Source organism: Nuphar pumila, chromosome 12 (assembly GCF_984573655.1).
Source record: "Nuphar pumila chromosome 12, dmNupPumi1.hap1.1, whole genome shotgun sequence".
Classification (NCBI taxonomy): Eukaryota; Viridiplantae; Streptophyta; class Magnoliopsida; order Nymphaeales; family Nymphaeaceae; genus Nuphar; species Nuphar pumila.
In genome coordinates, this window is record NC_143260.1 from 104,613,694 (window position 1) to 104,632,212 (window position 18,519).

The 18,519-nt window shown below is 36.9% G+C and overlaps 1 protein-coding gene across 2 annotated transcripts in view; it reads right to left on the minus strand.

Moving 5' to 3' along the window:
- The window catches only part of LOC149821433 (succinate--CoA ligase [ADP-forming] subunit alpha, mitochondrial-like), a 53,996-nt gene that overhangs the window by 33,219 nt on the left and 2,258 nt on the right, over positions 1–18,519 (minus strand). For both annotated transcript variants that reach the window (XM_089982509.1, XM_089982508.1), the window contains 3 exons: positions 18,240–18,449; positions 16,785–16,955; positions 16,325–16,448 (listed from right to left, as the gene is read on the minus strand). In XM_089982509.1, the coding sequence (XP_089838635.1) occupies positions 16,325–16,448; positions 16,785–16,955; positions 18,240–18,449 (505 nt within the window). The remainder of the gene's footprint in view (positions 1–16,324; positions 16,449–16,784; positions 16,956–18,239; positions 18,450–18,519) is intronic.

Below are 18,519 nucleotides of genomic sequence, written 5' to 3' on the forward strand. Positions count from 1 at the left end.
TATTCAAGAATAACGAGAATAACTGTCAACAAATAAAAGATAATATCTAGTTCCAGATATGGAAGCAACTGGGGCAGGCCCCCAAACATCAGAGCAGATAATCTCAAAATGCCTTGAAGCTCTTTTATTGATAGAATGAAAAGGTAAGACATGACTCTTACATAAGAGACAACTAGAACATTTGTTGTCATTGACATTTATTCCTAAACTTGACTTGGGAATGAGGTTATTTGAAACAAGCTTTTCAATGAAACTACTACTGCAATGACCTAGACGAACATGCCAAAGATTTGGCTTATTGATTTCAGAGACACTGAAGACACAGGTAAAATTTTCAGAAGGCAACGATGGGTGAAGCTTCAAGTTTGGTTCTGCAGAGCGAATATGTGCTGAAGGATCTTCTTGAAAGACATACATATTGCCTTGCCGTTTTCCTCTAGCGAATGTCTCCTTCGTGCAGAGATCCTTGACAAGAATAGAAGAGGGAGTAAATTCAACTGAGGCTTTGATATAATCAACAAGTTTAGAGACTGAAACAATGTTTTTCTTGATATTAGGAGCATAAAGAACTTTTGAAAAGTTGATAGAAGATTCAGACAAGGGTATAATAGAGTTTCCAATATGAGAGATAGAGTGGTGTGATCCATCTCCAGTAACTATATTACTTCTACCAATGTAAGGAACAAGTTTTAGGAGCTTACCGGCATCACCAGTAACGTGAGTTGCTGCGCCAGAGTCCACGTACCAAGTACCTTGCTCATTCTGTTTTAGATTCAATTCTGCTAAAGCTGACAACAATAACTCTTTTACTTCTCCGTTGATTCTTGTACTGTCTGTGCCCCTTTTTGCTTCAGTTTGTATCGATTTTCCCTTATTTTGGGGATTGAACCAACAATTAGCTTTGATATGCCCCTTCTTATTACATAGAAAGCAAGTAGGAATTGGCCTCTGTCTTTGTGGATTGAAATATGTGTTGGGTATAGGTAATAGTCCACGACCTCCTTGACCACTTCTCCCTTGTGCTCCTTTTCCCTTGATATCATAGCTTCCTCGTCCTCGTCCTCGTGCATAAGTAATCCCTATAGCAAGAACTTCTTGTGACAGTGTAGATGTAATATAGGCAACTAGCGCTTGGTCTTTTTTCATCCAAGCTACAAATTCAGGATTTCTAACATATACCGTAGTAGATTCCCCTTTGCTATCCCTTTCTTCTCGTGATATGAACTCGGGAGGAACTGGAATAGATCCATCCAGATGTCCAGAAAGATCCTGACTCCTAATGAAAGGTATGATTTGTCTCTTCCAATAGTTGCTTTTAGCAGACTATCCTCTGTAAAATCAACTCCCTCAACACCAACCGATTGGTCTTGATAACAGCGGGTCAGGGGATTTCAACATAAGCAAGTTGTTGAACCATAATTTAGCAAAGATCGTTGTACCATGACCATATTCCTTCTTCTTTTTAAACACCCAAACTTGAATGAATGTCAGAACAACAAATGAAACCGATGGACAATCAACCGGTAAAACAGGATAATTGAAATGGAAAACAAAAATGAGATCGACGGATAATCCAAAGAAAAGGGAAAAAGAAAATGAATCAAAAAGGACACCCTAAAGCGCGATGAATGTGGAGCACCAGATCAAGTATGAACAAGGAATGTAATGAGATGGAAAGAGGTAAAAAAAAAAAAAAGAAAGAAAGAAAAAAAAAAAGAGAAAAAGAAAAAATGGTGCGAGGGATCAAAGAATGCCAAAACACAGTATTATGCAGGAAAATACAGATACCTAGGAAATGAAGGAGAGATATGCTAAACACACACATTTGAATAGTATATATAAGATTTAAAACAGAAAATCGGCAAGAAACAGTGCTAAGATCGGATTGTCAACTCCGTATCAAGAAGAGAAAAAAAAAAAGAAACGGAGGGAGTAATGTTGGAATGTAAAATTCCTCTTGATATTGCACAAGGGATGAGTTGATGTTGCACAGGAAACTCAACACCATCGATAATTCGTAAATGGGGCAATAATGGGAAAATTTTTAAAAAGGAAATTAAAGAAAAGAAATCAGAGAAAAGAGTGTTATGACTTACTAGATTACTTCGTTTAAGCAGGGAGGACGAGAGAGCATCCCTTCTGTCTTCCTCTTGAACCCCTTTTCAAATGAAGAAGGAGAAAGAGATGGCGGTGGATGGTGCTTGAAGGAAGAAAATGAATGATTCAGAAGAAAAATTGATGCCCAGATGAGGCTTGGGTGTCCCCTTTTTAAAGAGGGAAAGGAAGGCTCCCGAAGGTGTTCGTTAAGGATGAACAGAGGGAGAAGAGTGGTGGTTACAGATCAAGGGTTGAAGAGGATGGGGACTGAGCTTCCATTGGTGATCAAGGGTTGAAGAAGGGTATTGGGGAATTCGGTGATGAAGGAGAGAGTGGTAGAGGGTTCTGGAAGAAAGGGGGCGATGGAGCGAGAATGGGGAGAGAGAATCCGATAAAGCCCCTGAAGATATTCGTTGAAGAAACTTTTTTTTTTTCAAAAGAGTGCCCCCCCCTTTTTTTTAAGTATTTTCAGAAAGATAGTTTCAGTTAAAAAGATGTTTTTTTTCAAAAGGAGAGGTCTTCAAAACTATATTTTTTTTTCTTTCTTTGTATTTTCCATTTTTTTTTTGGTATTTTTGAATAAAATTCTAAAGATCTTGGCAAAAAACAAAAGTATTTTGGTATTTTTGAGGAATTTTTATAAGAAGAGGTTTTCTAAAAATTTGGGTTTGATTTCTTCAGAAAATGAGTTTGAATTCAAAATTTGAGAAGATTTTCAATATTTTAACCTCGATTTGAGGAATATCGAGCAATGAATCAAAGCGGATGCCGGATGGACTGTCTGAGCCATTCAAAAACTATTTTTTGGCATTTTTGTAATTTCAATTTGAGAATTGGACAACGAGGCTCAAATTTGGTTTTTGACAATGGGTCCAGATCCGAAATCGAGTCAGATATATAAAATGATTTTAATTTCAGCAAAATTTGAGAAATACAATGGAATTTAGATTTAAAACTGACTCAATTATTCAGAAAATGGGTCAAGGGCAAAAAGGGAATATTTATAAGATTTTGAAAATTTTGGGGTGTTCATAGATGCCCCTCTTTGCTACTAAGTCGGTTGAAAGCCGAGCTTAGTGGCAAAGAAACACTCCAAATTTTGAAAAAATGCCCCAGTCAGCAGATCTGAGCTGGGTGTGGAAGAATTACTTCGAAAACATGGCTTTTCAGGCTTAAAGCCTTATCCTGAATGGTCCTGGGGGACAAAATCCTCGACAATGATATGACTGAATGATAGAAATGAGGAAGTCGTGATGGGACTTTGGGTAAAGATCCCGAAATGATGAAAGATAAGAATTTTGATCAAGTCTCATGGGTGAGACAAGATCAGCCTTCTGGAATGACTCACCCTTAACCTGGATGGGACGAAGATAGGTCAAGATAATTTGGATGGGAAAAGGAATATAAGTGGACCTCGATGGAATATTTTTTAGAGAAATGCCTCGTGAGATGAAACTTCAAGCACAATCCTTTCCTGGATGGATGTACAGAGCATGGACTCCTTTGTGGGGGAAAAACCATGATGGGAATGGGAGGATTACCTCGTCGAAACGAGGCTCATGTTTAACCAAAACCTGAAAAAGGAAGATACCTTGTGGCACGAGGTTCAGGCTTTACCCTTAATTTGAAAGGGACGACCATACAGAATCCTCGACCGAGGAAGCCGTGATAGGACAACAAAATGCATCGCCAAAGCGAGATTCAGGTTTAGCCCTTGACCTGAGTGGGGGGGAACCGTGCGGAATCCTTGGATGAAGAAACCGCGGTGGGACTAGAAAGGATATCTAGTTGAAGTGAGACTCAGGTTTAACCTTAACCTGAATGAAAAAGATACCTCACGGAGCGAGGTTCAGGCTTAAACCTTAACTTGAAGGGAGAGACCATACGGAATCCTTTCAGACACGAGTTGACTGAGGAAACTTGAAGAAAGGACCGACTGAGTAGGAAGTGAATCCATGTGTCACAGTATTAAGAGTGTGTCTAACACAATCTGTCTATAGTTTCTGTATTTTTTTTTTACTAATTCAGATCAATGGTTGATTTAAACAGAAATTGAATATCTGTCAGATTTCTGATTTTCAAAAAAGAATAAATACTGAATACGAAAACCACAAAAATATGTGAATATGGATTCACACTCGGTATTGACGCAATGCTTTCAAGCTGTAGGAGATGAAATGGTAGAAAAGAGTAAGACCCGATTGCGTGATGAAATGGTAGAAAAGAGTAGGAGATGAAATGGTATCGGTAGCTGGATCAAGTAAGACCCGATTGCGTGATTAGATCACGGTGACAGATTGAAGAATGACAGATGGGGTTCAACGAAGGCTTTGAGATCGAAAACTTGGGTTGAGTTAACCCAGTCCTCTCTGAGTTAACTCAAATTAGTTAGGGAAGAGAGTTTGATCAGATCTGATTAACGTCAGATCTGATCGATGTCAAGAGACACACAAAAAAAATCGAGATTGGGGAAAACTGGGTTAACTCAGATTAGTTAGAGAAGGGAAGGGAGTTTGATCAGATTTGATTAACGTCAAATCTGATCGAGATCAAGAGATAGAGAAAATCGAGGTTGGGGAAACAGACGAGATTGGGGAAAAAAATTCTTGACTTAGAAGAGAAAATCGAGAAGAGACAGATCTTTTGGACGTACCTTTGAGATCGATTCCAGTTTCAGCTGTAGCGTAGCTCTGATACCATGTAAGATTTCCGATGTTCCAATCCTTCCCTGCGTGAAAGCTGAGAAACAAAGAGAGAGATAGAGAGGGAGAGAAAAATTGTAGGGAAAGTCGATACCACGCTCTTCGCAGGGTCGGCTGTTGTATTAACTCCTTTATATTAACACACTATTATATAGATTAGGGTACTAAAGTACCCTTATTACAAAAGACTAAATTACATCGTGCCATTAATGACTTGTTAATGATCATGGGTCTGGATCTCCAGACCCGTGACCCGTAACAAGGGAATACACTATTTTTCAGGGAGAAATGATGAAAGAAAGAAAATAGTTTGTCATAATTGTGGGGAACAAAGGTACATCAAGCTATACTGTCCAGAATTCAACCAGAATGGACGAAAGAAGAGTAGCTAATCTAGAGGCTTCTCAAGAGAACAAGGATGCAACCAATAGAGACTCACCACTCTTTGAAGCTATGTCCTTGTTCTAGTTGGCAGAAGCTCTACAACCACTCTCAGAACTCATCATCCATAACTGGTGTCGCGGTCTCCGCATCCTCACCACTGGATAAGGTTTCTGAGCTCTTAGATTCTGGTGCATCTTTTCATAACCCCTAATAGTTCTATGCTTTCTAATTGTGACATTTATTCAAGTGGTTCTAATGTGTTCAGTGTCGATGGTTCTTCTCTTGATATAAAGAGAATTAAAGATTTTTAAAAAATTATAATTTTTAATTCCAAAAATAAAAAATGTTCTAAAACTTAATTTATGTCTTCTTTTTGTTTTCCAAATAACCGATCATGGTTGTACTGTCTCCTTCACATTTGACCGTTGCTTAATACAAGATCTCCAGTCAGAGAAGCAAACTGGGGAAAGCTATAGAAAACAAGATCTCTATTACGTGCATCAATTGATTATTCGCAAAGACACCTTTTGTTTCAATATATAAAAAATTGGATATTTTTTATGGCATCAAAGTCTAAGTCATTATAGTATTTCTAAGTTATCCAATGTATTTCATTTGAGAAAATTTTGTAATGAAAAATTTCAATGTGTTGGTTGTTAAGATAAGTCGACTACTTTAGAGTTTTATCTATGCTTAAGGTTGTTTTTATATTTTATAAATAATAAGGGACCTAAATGTAATTTTATTCTTTTGGCTAATCTTTACTTAAATAGGAGATTAGACCTAATTCAATATAGAGAACGTCCCTTCCTCTCTCTCTCATCTCTTAGTCTTCTACTGTACCAATTTACATGGTATCAGAGCGAACGTCCTTGGGAACATGACTTCTGGTTATGCGCCAAAACTTGCGTGAAGGTCATCGGATCGCGTGAAGAAGATCGGGTAAGGTGTGTTCATTTTTTTTGGTAGTACAGATATGTAGTCTGACAAAAGTCATGACTCAGATCTGTAATCAGATCTAAACGTCGTGGTGAAGCCATGGGTTTTCGGTCGACCCGATCTAGTGAATATAGGTTTGGGTGTTGCGCAGACGTCGTGAAGCGAGCGACAGGCATTATCTGTGTTTATGTTTTGGTGATGATGGAATGACAGTGTAGAACTGCATATTGTATCAGACTATGTTATGGTGTTGTGTAGACGTTGTTATCAAGTTTTTTTTGTTCAGATCGGATACAGATCTGCAGTGTGGACCTGCATATTGTGGAGCATCGTAATTATTTTTCTTTTGATTCAAATTTGATACAGATTTGGGTGTCGTGGTGAAGACAAATCACCGTCGTCGATCTGCGTATTGTGGAGCAGATCGTTATTTAGTGAAGAACTCAGATCTGATTTCATAGTGGATTGGAGAGTAGATTTTTTTTATAGTCGATCTGACTTTCAACCTGTGACAGATTTTTTTTGCTCATGGACTTCTATTGCAGCAGCAACATTTGTTGTGATTTCTGAGTTATTGTTAATCATTATGGGTGAAGTTCCCAAATCTAATTACAAGAATGAGGCTATTGGAGAATATAAAGCCTTCGCCAATTCTTTCTCATATGGTTCTTCCGTGAAATTGAATGAAACAAACTATGCAAGGTGGTCTAGGATGTTTATGATGTCAGTGTCTGGACATCGTAGAAATGATATTTTATTGGAATCTGAGCCAATGATAAAACAAGAAAATATAATACTTGGAAAGAAGATAATGACATTGTTATGTCATGGATCATGAATAGCATTGAACCTCGTATTGCAGATGGCCTAATTTATTATAATACGGCTAAACAAATGTGGGATAATCTTTGAGATACATATTCTCAAGAGACTAATGTGAGTCGTATTCTCCAAGTTGAACAGGAGATATATAATTTACAGCAAGGTGATCAGACATTGGCCCAGTACTAAGCCTCTGTTAAGGCTGCCTTTGAAAGACTTAATGCTCACATACCTCTGTGTTGCTCAAAACAAAAAGATCAACAAGAACAGACTATGGTTGCTCGGTTGCTCATAGGCCTATCGTCAGAGTTCACAGTTGCTAAAGTCCAAATGTTGACCGGGATTGACGTTCCTACTCTTGCTGATGCATACAATCGATTGAGTAGACTTGCCATCTCTCTTCCACAATCTCAACCTGCATCTCAATCATCTGCTTTAGTTGTTCCATCTAGTTATGGACGAGAAAATACTCTGAATGTTAGAGGAAGAGGTCGTGAAAGAGGTTTGGCAGGTAGAGGCAAACTTCAATGTACCTATTGCGAAAAACCAAAGCATTTAGAAGATCGTTGTTGGGATAAACATGGACGGCCTACCTTTCATTCATTGAAGTCAAATGTTCTAAAAGCTAATGTTACAAAACTTGAGGTAGAAAATGAAATCAATTCTCCTAGTGATTCGATCACTCTTAGTCGAGCTGAATATGATGAATTGGTTGCTCATAGTCCTTCAAGTTCCTCTTCTCTTGTAATTGGTGTGACCTTCTCAACAGGAGACCATCTTTTTCTTCCTGATAGTAAGTGGATTATTGACTCTGGTGCATCTAGATATCTACGTGGAAACTCTCAAAAATTTACAGAGTTAAAGGCTATTATTGCACATCGGAGTGTTTTATTAGCTGATGGGAGTTCCTCCCCTGTTATTGGTCAGGGAAATGTTCTTATATCCTCTTCCTTGCAGTTGAACAATGTTATTCATGCTCCTTCATTTCCTCAAAGTTTACTCTCAATTAGTTGCCTTACAAAAGAACTGAATTATAGAGTGATATTTGATCTTGTGTGTTGTCATTTTCAGAATTTGCTAACGAAGAAGAAGATTGATGGAGGCTATGAAGAAAATGGAGTCTACTATCTACATCACCCAGTGGAAAATATTTATGCTGCAGTCGATTATTCCTCGATTCCTGTTCAGTGGCATCATCATTTCGGACACCCTTCATTGCTGAAACTTCGTCATGTCATTCCTCAAATTTCGTCTACTACATCATTCCAGTGTGAAGCATGTCAGTTGGGCAAGCATCATAGGAGTTCATTTCCCTCTAGTCAAAGTCAAGTCAAAAAGTCTTTGAACTTATTCATGCTGATGTATGGGGTCCTAGTAAGATTCCTACCATGACCCAATGTCGTTATTATCATGTTATTGTTGATTTTTCTAAGTTGTCTTGAGTGTTCTTAATAAAAGAAAGATCTGAAGTTCCTAACATTCTAAAATCTTTGGTCATTGAAATAAAAACTCAGTTTGAGTCAGTTGTTAAGATTATTCGCACTGATAATGCTCTTGAGTTTAAAACCACAACACTGTTGCAATTTTATTGGGACCATGGTATTCAACCTCAAACCTCCTGGGCCTATACTTCTTAACAAAATGGGGTGGCTGAACAAAAACACAGGCATTTCTTTGACGTAGTACGCACCCTTATGATTCAATCCAATGTTCATGCTTCATATTGGGGTGATGCAGTTACCACGGCCTACTATTTGATCAACCGCATGCCTTCATTATCTGTGGAAGACCAAATTCCTTTACAAATCTTGTATCCGAGTGCACCTCTCTTCCCTCTTTCGCCCAAGGTATTTGGGTGTGTTTGTTTTGTGCACAGGCTTGAACCTGACCGTGATAAGTTAGCAACTCAAGCCACTAAGTGTATATTTATAGGCTATCTAAAAAACCAAAAGGGGTATCGATATTATGATCCGATCTCTCGTCGAGAGTATGTCAGTGCGGATGTATCTTTCTTGGAGTTCATTCCATACTATTCTAGTATTGGTGCTAGGTTGTAAATTGATCAAGATGACTCTTTTTCGCTTCCTGTTCCTCTTTTTTTCTTTGGAATTGGTGCCCTCATTACCGAATCCAACTCCACCTACCTCACGGTTTCACAATCCTCCATTGGTGTATGTGCATAGAGCTCCACCTCCTCCAGTGCCTCCATCTTCTTCTTCTCCTGAGGTAAGTAATCCTGATAACAATGACATTCATATTGATGATGACAGACCAATCGCTCTGCGGAAGGGGACACGACAATGTACCTTATACCCTATGTCTAAGTTTGTGTTAGATGTCAGACTCGGTAATCAGATGAAAGCATTTATTTCAGCCTTATCTGTTGAAACTATTCCTCTGAGTTATCATAAGGCAGTTCTCGATAGTCGATGGAAGCAGGCTATGCAAGATGAAATGAATGCTTTACTGTCTCAACAGACATGGGATCTCGTTGACTCCTCAGGGGATATGGACATTGTTGAATGCAAATGGGTATATACCATTAAGTATAACTCAGATGGTTCAATTGAAAGGTATAAGGTCAGGTTAGTAGCAAAAGGCTATACTAAGACATATGGGGTTGATTTCTTTGAGACATTTTCCCCAGTAGCACGAATGGGCACCATTCGTCTTGTTCTCTCTGTAGTTGTTCACCGTGGATGGAGTTTGTGTCAGCTAGATGTGAAAAATGCATTCTTATATAGAGATTTGTCTGAGACGGTCTACATGCAACAACCTCCCGCGTTCGAGGTTGAGGAGGAGTGTCAGAAGGTGTGGAGATTAAGAAAGGCGATATATGGTTTAAAGCAAAGTCCTCAGGCATGGTTTCAAAAATTGTTTGAGGTGATGTCAAAGTTTGGTTTTAATAGATCAGCGTCAGATCACACATTATTTATTAAGAAAACTAACTCAGGCACAGTAGTTATGGTGGTATACGTGGATGACATCATCCTTACAGGAGATAACATGAATGATATTGCAGCTACGAAGGTTCATCTTCAAAAACATTTTGTTACAAAAGACCTTGGTTCCCTTACTTGCTGGGCATAGAAGTGGTCGGGGGCAGTGAGGGTGTGGTTTTGTCTCAACGAAAGTATGTTCTTGATTTACTAAAAGAGACAGGAATGTTGGGAGCTAAACCAACAAATATTCCCATGGATAACAAAGTTCATTTGTTGGATGAGGAGCCAAAACTTGTTGATAGCAAGAGCTATCGCTCATTGGTAGGGAAGTTACTATATGTGACAGTGACTAGACCTGATATTGCTCTGGTTGTAAGCAAGGTTAGCCAATTCATGGACAAACCGACTGAGGTGCATTGGAATGCTACAATGATGATACTCAGATACTTAAAATCCTCTCCTGGAAAAGGGTTGTTATTCAAGAAAAGAAGCACTATGGAGGTAGTTGCTAACTCTGATGCTGATTATGCTAGGTCTATAGAGGATATAAAATCTACCACAGGATTCTGTGTATTTGTGGGAGGTAATTGAATCTCCTGGAGAAGCAAGAAGCAAACCGTGGTTGCTAGGTCAAGTGTTGAATCAGAATATAGAGCTATGGCCCAAACAACAGCTGAATTAATGTGGGTTCGAATAGTGCTGACTGATCTTCAAGTGAAGGTTTCGTCTCTTATGGTGATGATGTGTGATAACAAGGCAGCCACATATATAGCCAATAATTCAGTATTTCATAAGGACAAAACATATTGAAGTTGATTGTCACTACATACGAGATATGGTTCAAGCTGGACATACCTCTACCAAGCATGTAATCTCTGAGGATCAAGTTGCATATATTTTTACAAAGCCTCTTGCCAGGCCCAGTTTCTCAAAATGTTGCGGCAAGCTGAGCATGATTGATATCCATGCTCCAGCTTGAGGGGGAGTGTTAAGATTAGTCAACTACTTTAGAGTTTTATCTATGCTTAAGGTTGTTTTTATATTTTATAAATAATAAGGGAGCTAAATGTAATTTTATTCTTTTGGCTAATCTCTACTTAAACAGGAGATTAAACCTAATTCAATATAGAGAACGTCCCTTCCTCTCTCTCCCTTTTCTCTCTCTCTCTCTCATCTCTTAGTCTTCTATTGTACCAATTTACACTGACAATATTTTTGAGAAAATGAAAGTCATTCCTTATCAAGACAACTTTTTTTTCATCGAAACCATTTGAATTAATACACTCAGATGTGTTGGGTCTTGCTCTTGTTACTTCAAAAGGTGGATATACTTATTATGTGATCTTTGTGGATGACTATTCCTGTTTTACTTGGATTTACTTTCTTAGGCACAAGTAAGAAGTATTCGAAACTTTCAAGACCATAACCTTGTTATCAATCTCTTTTTAAAACAAATATCACTATTTTTCGTTTTGATAAGGAGAAAATTTATGTCAAATGACTTTAAAGACTATTTGAAAAATCATGGTATTTTACATCAAAGATAGTGCACAGACATGCCTCAACAAAATGGTTTGGTCGAAAGAAAACATAAGCATATAATAGAAACCACTAGAACTCTGCTTATTTCTAAATATGTTCCAAAACTTTTTTGGGTTGAAGTTGTGGTTACTGTTGTTTATTTTATAAATAGACTTCCTTCAACTAAACTTCAAAATATTTCTCCCTATGAAAAACTTTATAAAACTATCACTGATTACTTTAGATTGAAAACATTTGGATGCAAATGTTTTGTTCTTACAAATAAAAATGACAAACTTTCTCCAAGAGCTATTCCTTGTATTTTTCTTGGTTACGATGAAACCCAAAAAGGCTTTAGATGTTATGACATTAAAGATGACAAACTTTATATTTTAAGAAATGTTATTTTTATAGAACAAGAAAGCTTCTTTGATAAAAATGTACCTAAGGTAGAAAATGATTATTTATTTTTGGAATTAGTTCCCAAATATAATGATGAATTGTTGAATATCAATGTTGATACTCATAATGAACCTGAATCCAATATCGAGTATGGTGAGTCCTATGACATAATTAGTCAACCTGTTGTCATCCAATATTGGAGAAGAGGAGATGATAGACATCCTAATGCCCTTGAAAAATACTCCAACTTAGAAATTCTAGAACCTAGCTCTTTTAGAAGATCTAACAGGGCACATAAACCTTCAGATAGATTTGTATCTTATGAGTCCTTTGCTCTGCACTATAGAGCATGTCTAGCCAAGTACAACCAAGCTGAAGATTATCTAAAGTGGAGATGTGCCATGAACGAAGAAATAGGAGCCTTAGAAAAGTCTAAAACTTCATAAATAAAATACCTTCCAATTGGAAACAACACAATAGGTTGTAGATGGGTGTTTGAGGTTAAAACCAAAAGTGATAGAAATTTAGAAAGATATAAAGATAGATTAGTGGCCAAGGGTTATTCACAAGAGTATGAAATAGACTATGATGAAACATTTGCCTCGATAGCTAGGATGACCAACATTAGAACCCTTATAGTTGTAGTTGCCATTAGATGTTGACTCATCTACCAAATGGATGTCAAGAATGCCTTCCTCAATAAAGAATTAAAGGAAGAAGTTTATATGGATCCACCATCGGGATATGAGGTTCATGTTGGCAAAGTGCTTCATTTAAGGAAAGAGCTATAATGGTTTTAAGCAGACACCTAAAGCTTGGTATGATCATTTTAGTTTTGTTATGCTTAAACTTGATTATACTTCATGATATACGAACATTGCGTTGTTTATTAAAAAATCTGATGCAGGTATTCAGTATCGTGATTTTACTTTTCTATGTTGATGATATGATCATTACTAGAGGAGACAAATAAAGAGTAAATTATATTAAGCATGTTCTTAAGCAAAGTTTTGAAATGACTGACTTAGGTTTTCTTAGATTTTTTTTTTGATTAAAGTAGCCATGGTTATGTGCCAACTCAATCTAAGTTTGCTTTTGAGCAGTGTTATTAAAAATGCGCCTCAAGGCGCAAAAAACGCGCCTCGCCACAAGGCAAGGGGCTTTATGCCTTGAGGCGCGTATATAAAGCGTAAAACCCCCAAGGTGTGTGCCTCATACGCTTGGGGCTTTTGGTCAAATGAGGGTCAAAGCCCTCATTTGACCAAAAATTAGGATTTAATGTTTAAGCAAACCCTAATCTTTTATGTTTCATGCCAAAAAATTATTATACTAGATACAGCTGAAGCCAGACTGGATGCAGAAGAAAAGGAGGAAGTCTTTGCCTCTTTTGCAATTTCTTTTTGGGCTTATTTGTATTTGGCCTGGAGCCACAATCCACATATCTAAAAAATCTCTGGCTTTGTAACTTCTTGTAATGACTGCTGGTAAAGCAAGATCTTTGGTAGTGACATGAATCTTGTCCCACAAAAGTACTGGTTATTTATCAGGCATTATAAGAATGCTAACCCAATGAGGCATTTATGGTTTATTACTGAAGATATTGTTACTTTTTATCTTCGAAATTTGTGTTTGAACCAGATCTACTTCCACTTGATTGAATTGCTGTTTTGTCAGAATTTAACTTTAAGTAGTTATATGGTACATGCAGTTGTTTTAGTATGTATTGTATGCTTAGTATGCTTGAATGGCAATCCATTTTGCTATCAACACTTTTCACTTATTAGTTTTTGACTGCTTGATTCGATGATACTCCAACTTGCTATGTCCATTTTGTCCATAGTTAAATCCTTTTCAATCATGTCTTCTTGAAATAGCTATACTGAATTCTAATTTTGAATAAACTTGCTTGGATAATTAAACTAGTCAACTTTGTAAGAGCAATAACTGGAATGGGAAAGGATCAACAAACCGAAAAATATTGGATGCAAATAAAATTCAAACTGTAAATTATGACTGCAAGCCAAGATCATTAGGTGTTGTTTGACTGCCATGACAATTTCATACTAGAAGAAACAAATCCTAGTGACAAATTTATGTAGTAGAAGTTTGTCCAAGAAAAAATTTACTGTAATTGATTTAGATTCAAAATATCACACTTTTTGCAGAAAGAAGTCTGATGTCCTGAGCTCAGAGTCTTGTCTCCAAAAGAAAGAGTATCCAGAGAAATTTTCTCCATGTTGGGGATTGGAGAAGCTAGTGTGCCACACCTTTCTTAGACAACCTTATGTAGGGTTATATGGCCATAAGACAACTGTTGATGCCTTATCCAAGTATGTTTGGATTTATTGAATGAATGCTCCTATTTTATTTCTTAGATACTTACATAGATCAAGTTGTTGCATTAATATTATTTTTACATGTTAATCTCATATTTTTTCAGTATTTATTTGAGATTTTTTATTTCTTGTTGGCCGTTGCTTCATCAATAAAGCATTTTTTTATTTATTTATAATTTTAGATATTTTTTATAGTTTTTTTAAGTTTTAAATTTTTTTTTTGAGGCTTACGCTTTACGCCTTAAGGCTTACGCCTCGCCTCAAATTTTGGTGGAGCGCCTCGCTACACCTCAACGCTTTTCACAACACTGCTTCTAAGATAATTGACAAGTCTGGAGTCACTGATGAAAAAAGAGTAGACACCCCTGAAGTAATTAATGCTAAGATGAAGATTGATTATGAAACACCATTGGATGACCACACTCTATATTAACAGATGATTGGTCCATTGACTTATTTGACCATTACTAGACCTAACATTTCTCAAGCAGTTCACACGACGAGCCAGTCACAACACTCCTACCTTTGTGCATATGAGAATTATTCGATATTTTAAAATTTTTGTTTTTATAGGGTTCTTGTAGTCTTCTTCCTCTTCCCTTGATCTAATTGCGTATTCCGACTCTGATTAGGGAGGAGATCCCAATGATAGATGCTATACCATTGGTTTCTGAATCTTTTTAGGTAACTCGTTGGTGTGTTGAAAGTACAAGAAACAACAGAAAGTTTCACTGTCATCAACTAAAGTTGATTATCGCACCATGGTTACCACAACATCCGAGATTGTATGGTTGAGACCAATGTTGTATGTATCGTACCGCTTTGTACGATAACAATATGTATCGTTACTATTAGAAATATCGATACGATATACAAGGTTGACAAACTTAAAAAATGGCTTAATTGTAATTTTTTAGTTTTGGGTTTTAACGACCTCTTGAGGGCCGACTCCTTCATTTGTGTAGAAGCCATTAGAAAGGTATCCACACACCCTAAGACTTATGAGAGCGATTGGGGACCAATTTGTGCGTAAAGGAGAGAACTTTTGCGGTTTGCTAAATTAAAAGTGCATTTTCACCATTTTTTTCATTCAAAGAAGTGGATTAAGGTAAAAAACTTTATTATGAGTAAAATTACAAAGCTACCCTCCAAAAAATTTTGCCTCGAGAGGCGCTGCCCCCCTGCGACCCCCACCAAATTACCGCAAAGTTGAATCCATGAAAATTAGAGATTTATATCAAAGTAGAAATCATGCTCCACACTCCAACAAATATGGCATCAGATGATCCGGCATGACAATGGGGCACTCAAGTAATGAGTCAAAATCGAGTGCAACTATTGCCATAATTTCTTTGTTTATATAATATGAAAATATGAGTCGTGTGATATGTTCTTAATTGCAAGATATTTAATATTTTGCATTGTTCTTGTCATAATTGGCAAACCCAGCGATCTGACTCAGGAATCATCCAAGTCGAATCAGATCGCCCAGTAACTGGGCCATCGATCCAGCCCAAACTTGTTTTAGCTAGGTTCGGGTGTAGATCAGCTAGGAATCCCCCAACTCGGCTGACTTGGGCTGAGCCAGCCGATTCAGTCCTGAATTGGGCGATTCAGGACTGAGACACAGCTCGGTGAATCGATGTCGATTATGTATTGTTATTCTTTTTGTTTATATCAATATTTGTCCCAAACAAAAAAAATCCCCACAGCTTCCCACTTCTTTCTCAACATGGTCCTAAAAATGATTACTTCCCTCTTCGACTTACCTTGCAGGGAACATCAAAAGTGGGTTGGAACTTTCAACATAAAAGAATCTGCCTAACATTTGAATATTTATACTAGGTCATTTAAGATGCAGTAGCATGGTATATCTAAACTAAAGACCAGAGACACCAGTTATGACTGTTGACAAGAAGGAGAATCTGAAAAATGCATCAGCAGCAGGAACAACGAGGTACTGCTAATAGGACCAAAATAGATCCATAGATATCTTTTACTTTTGAGTATCTGATGAATAGGTTGATGTTAATATGCACTACTAACACAAAATCCACTTATGGCATACAAAGCAACACTTCTGTACACATGTTCTTACAGAAATTTAATTGCTTCCAATTTATAAAGCTATACATGTTTGAGACAAGAGGCAAAGGAAATGCGCCTTATAACATATTACCTTCAGTCTGAGGATCATCAATGAACTTTGTCACACAATCAACGAAGTTTGTTCCATTAAAAGGATCTCCTCCTATGCCCACACATGTTGATTGTCCTAGGCCCACAGCAGTTGTTTGGAAAACCTAACAATTGTAAGATATAGGAGATGAATTCTATAAACTGATGTTTGGTGCCACCTTTAGGCTCCGTTTGCATGTCACAGAAGAACCGCAGAATAGAAATCGGACCACCCCCTCACGGGAACTGAATCTGTGGAAAGGAGGGTCCAGCATGTAAAATGGGAGCTGCTTTCCATGCGGAAAGCAGCTCCCATATTTGTGTTGCATTGTAAGTACTGCAGAAATGGCACAGGCACCTATGCATTTCCACGGAAATCTCCACTTTTCCATGACATGCAAACGGGCCCTTACATAACAAAAACAATACTTGCTTTATCTTTACATAATAAAACATAATACCGCTTCATAAGTTAAGGTCCCAGATCGAGAAACGATGCCCACACGCCCTGGTTTATGTATGTATCCAGGCATAATTCCTATCTTGCACTCTCCAGGCTTGATAACACCAGGGCAATTTGGCCCAATTAATCTAGTCTTAGATTGTCTGTTCAAAGCAGACTTCACACGGACCTGCCAGTGTTATAAATCTTTCAAAATCCATAATTTGGAAGAACTTCAGATAAACTAAATAGCATGACAATCAAATAGATGTACAGGTAAATGAAGTAAGCATCTTTCTCCACATCAAAAAAAAGTATCACCGAATTGTAACCACATTCACAAATATTGGTATCAGATATATCCCGGAGAGGCTATTTCTCGCGATATTATAGGTTTGGTGATAAATCTCGGTGCTTAAAAAATAAAAAATATATTAAAATAACAAAAATAAGTAAGAAAATATCATGTTTAAATAATAAAATACATATATAATAAAATAAATAAGTAAAAAATGCAAAATAAAGAAGAAAAATACTTTTAAGATGTAGAAAATAAATAAAAACAGTAACAATAATTGATAATATCATGATATTATCACGAAAATATCGCAATATTATCAAAATTGGTGATATTTTCAAAATATCATGATATTTTATCTATAATATCGTTTGCTGAATATACATTGATAGTATCACGATATTTTGAAAATATTGCCAATATTTGTGACTATGATTGTAACCACGCTACTGAATAAAAGAACTATGGTTGCATTCAATCTGGAAAATGTCACGATATGATTTGGTAGATACACAACTGCTTTTCAAGACAGATGATATATGATTAGGTTCACTCAACTTCTTGACTTCTAAGGAAATGTGGCTATGGCCCATAATTATTCTTGGAATTGAATGGTTATGGATAATGCTACATAGTGATTTGACAATTTGTTTAAAAATTTAAACACCATTTAAGAAATTATCTACAAGTAAAGGGGAATGTTGTGTTGTGAAATTGCCCTTATAGGTTGAGAAATTTCTAACTTTCCAGCACCATAAATAGGGAAACTTTTCTGTGCAAATTTCACAATCTGTGTTAGATGTGAGAAAATATCTGCTGCAGAAAATGTTCATCAGAAAACTATTTCACGAAACAAACAGAACCAAAAAAAACACTGACCACACCCTCATGTAAACTGATACAGCCTTACAAAAGGGCTGATAAAATGAAAACGAGCAGATTATGGTCGTTAATTTGGAATCCATCTACCAACTTGTGATGTAGAAGAAAAACTATAGTTGATCAAATTTTTGAAAACTGAAACTGACAACTTTTGTAACTTGTAGATCACATAAAAGAAGCAAACCCATGGGGTTAGATTTTATCTCTAGCAAGTCATACCTGATTCTTGGATATGCCAAAAACAAAAAGATTGTGAAAATCTTTTATCAGAATATAGAATAAGACAAAAGTTACCATATCATGCTGAGGGATTCCCTCCGTGATGCAGACAACCAAATCTAACTCAGCTTCCATTGCCTCCAAAATAGCAGCTGCAGCAAATGGTGGGGGAACATAAATAACAGAAGCATTTGCCTTTGTTTCAGCCTTTGCTTCTGCAACAGTATTGAAAACAGGAAGCCCTAGGTGTTCCGTTCCACCCTTTTTCGGGGTAACCCCACCTACCTGTTTAAAACATGGACAAGTGAATTAAACTACAAAGATTTGTATTATATCATATTGCGCGACATGAATA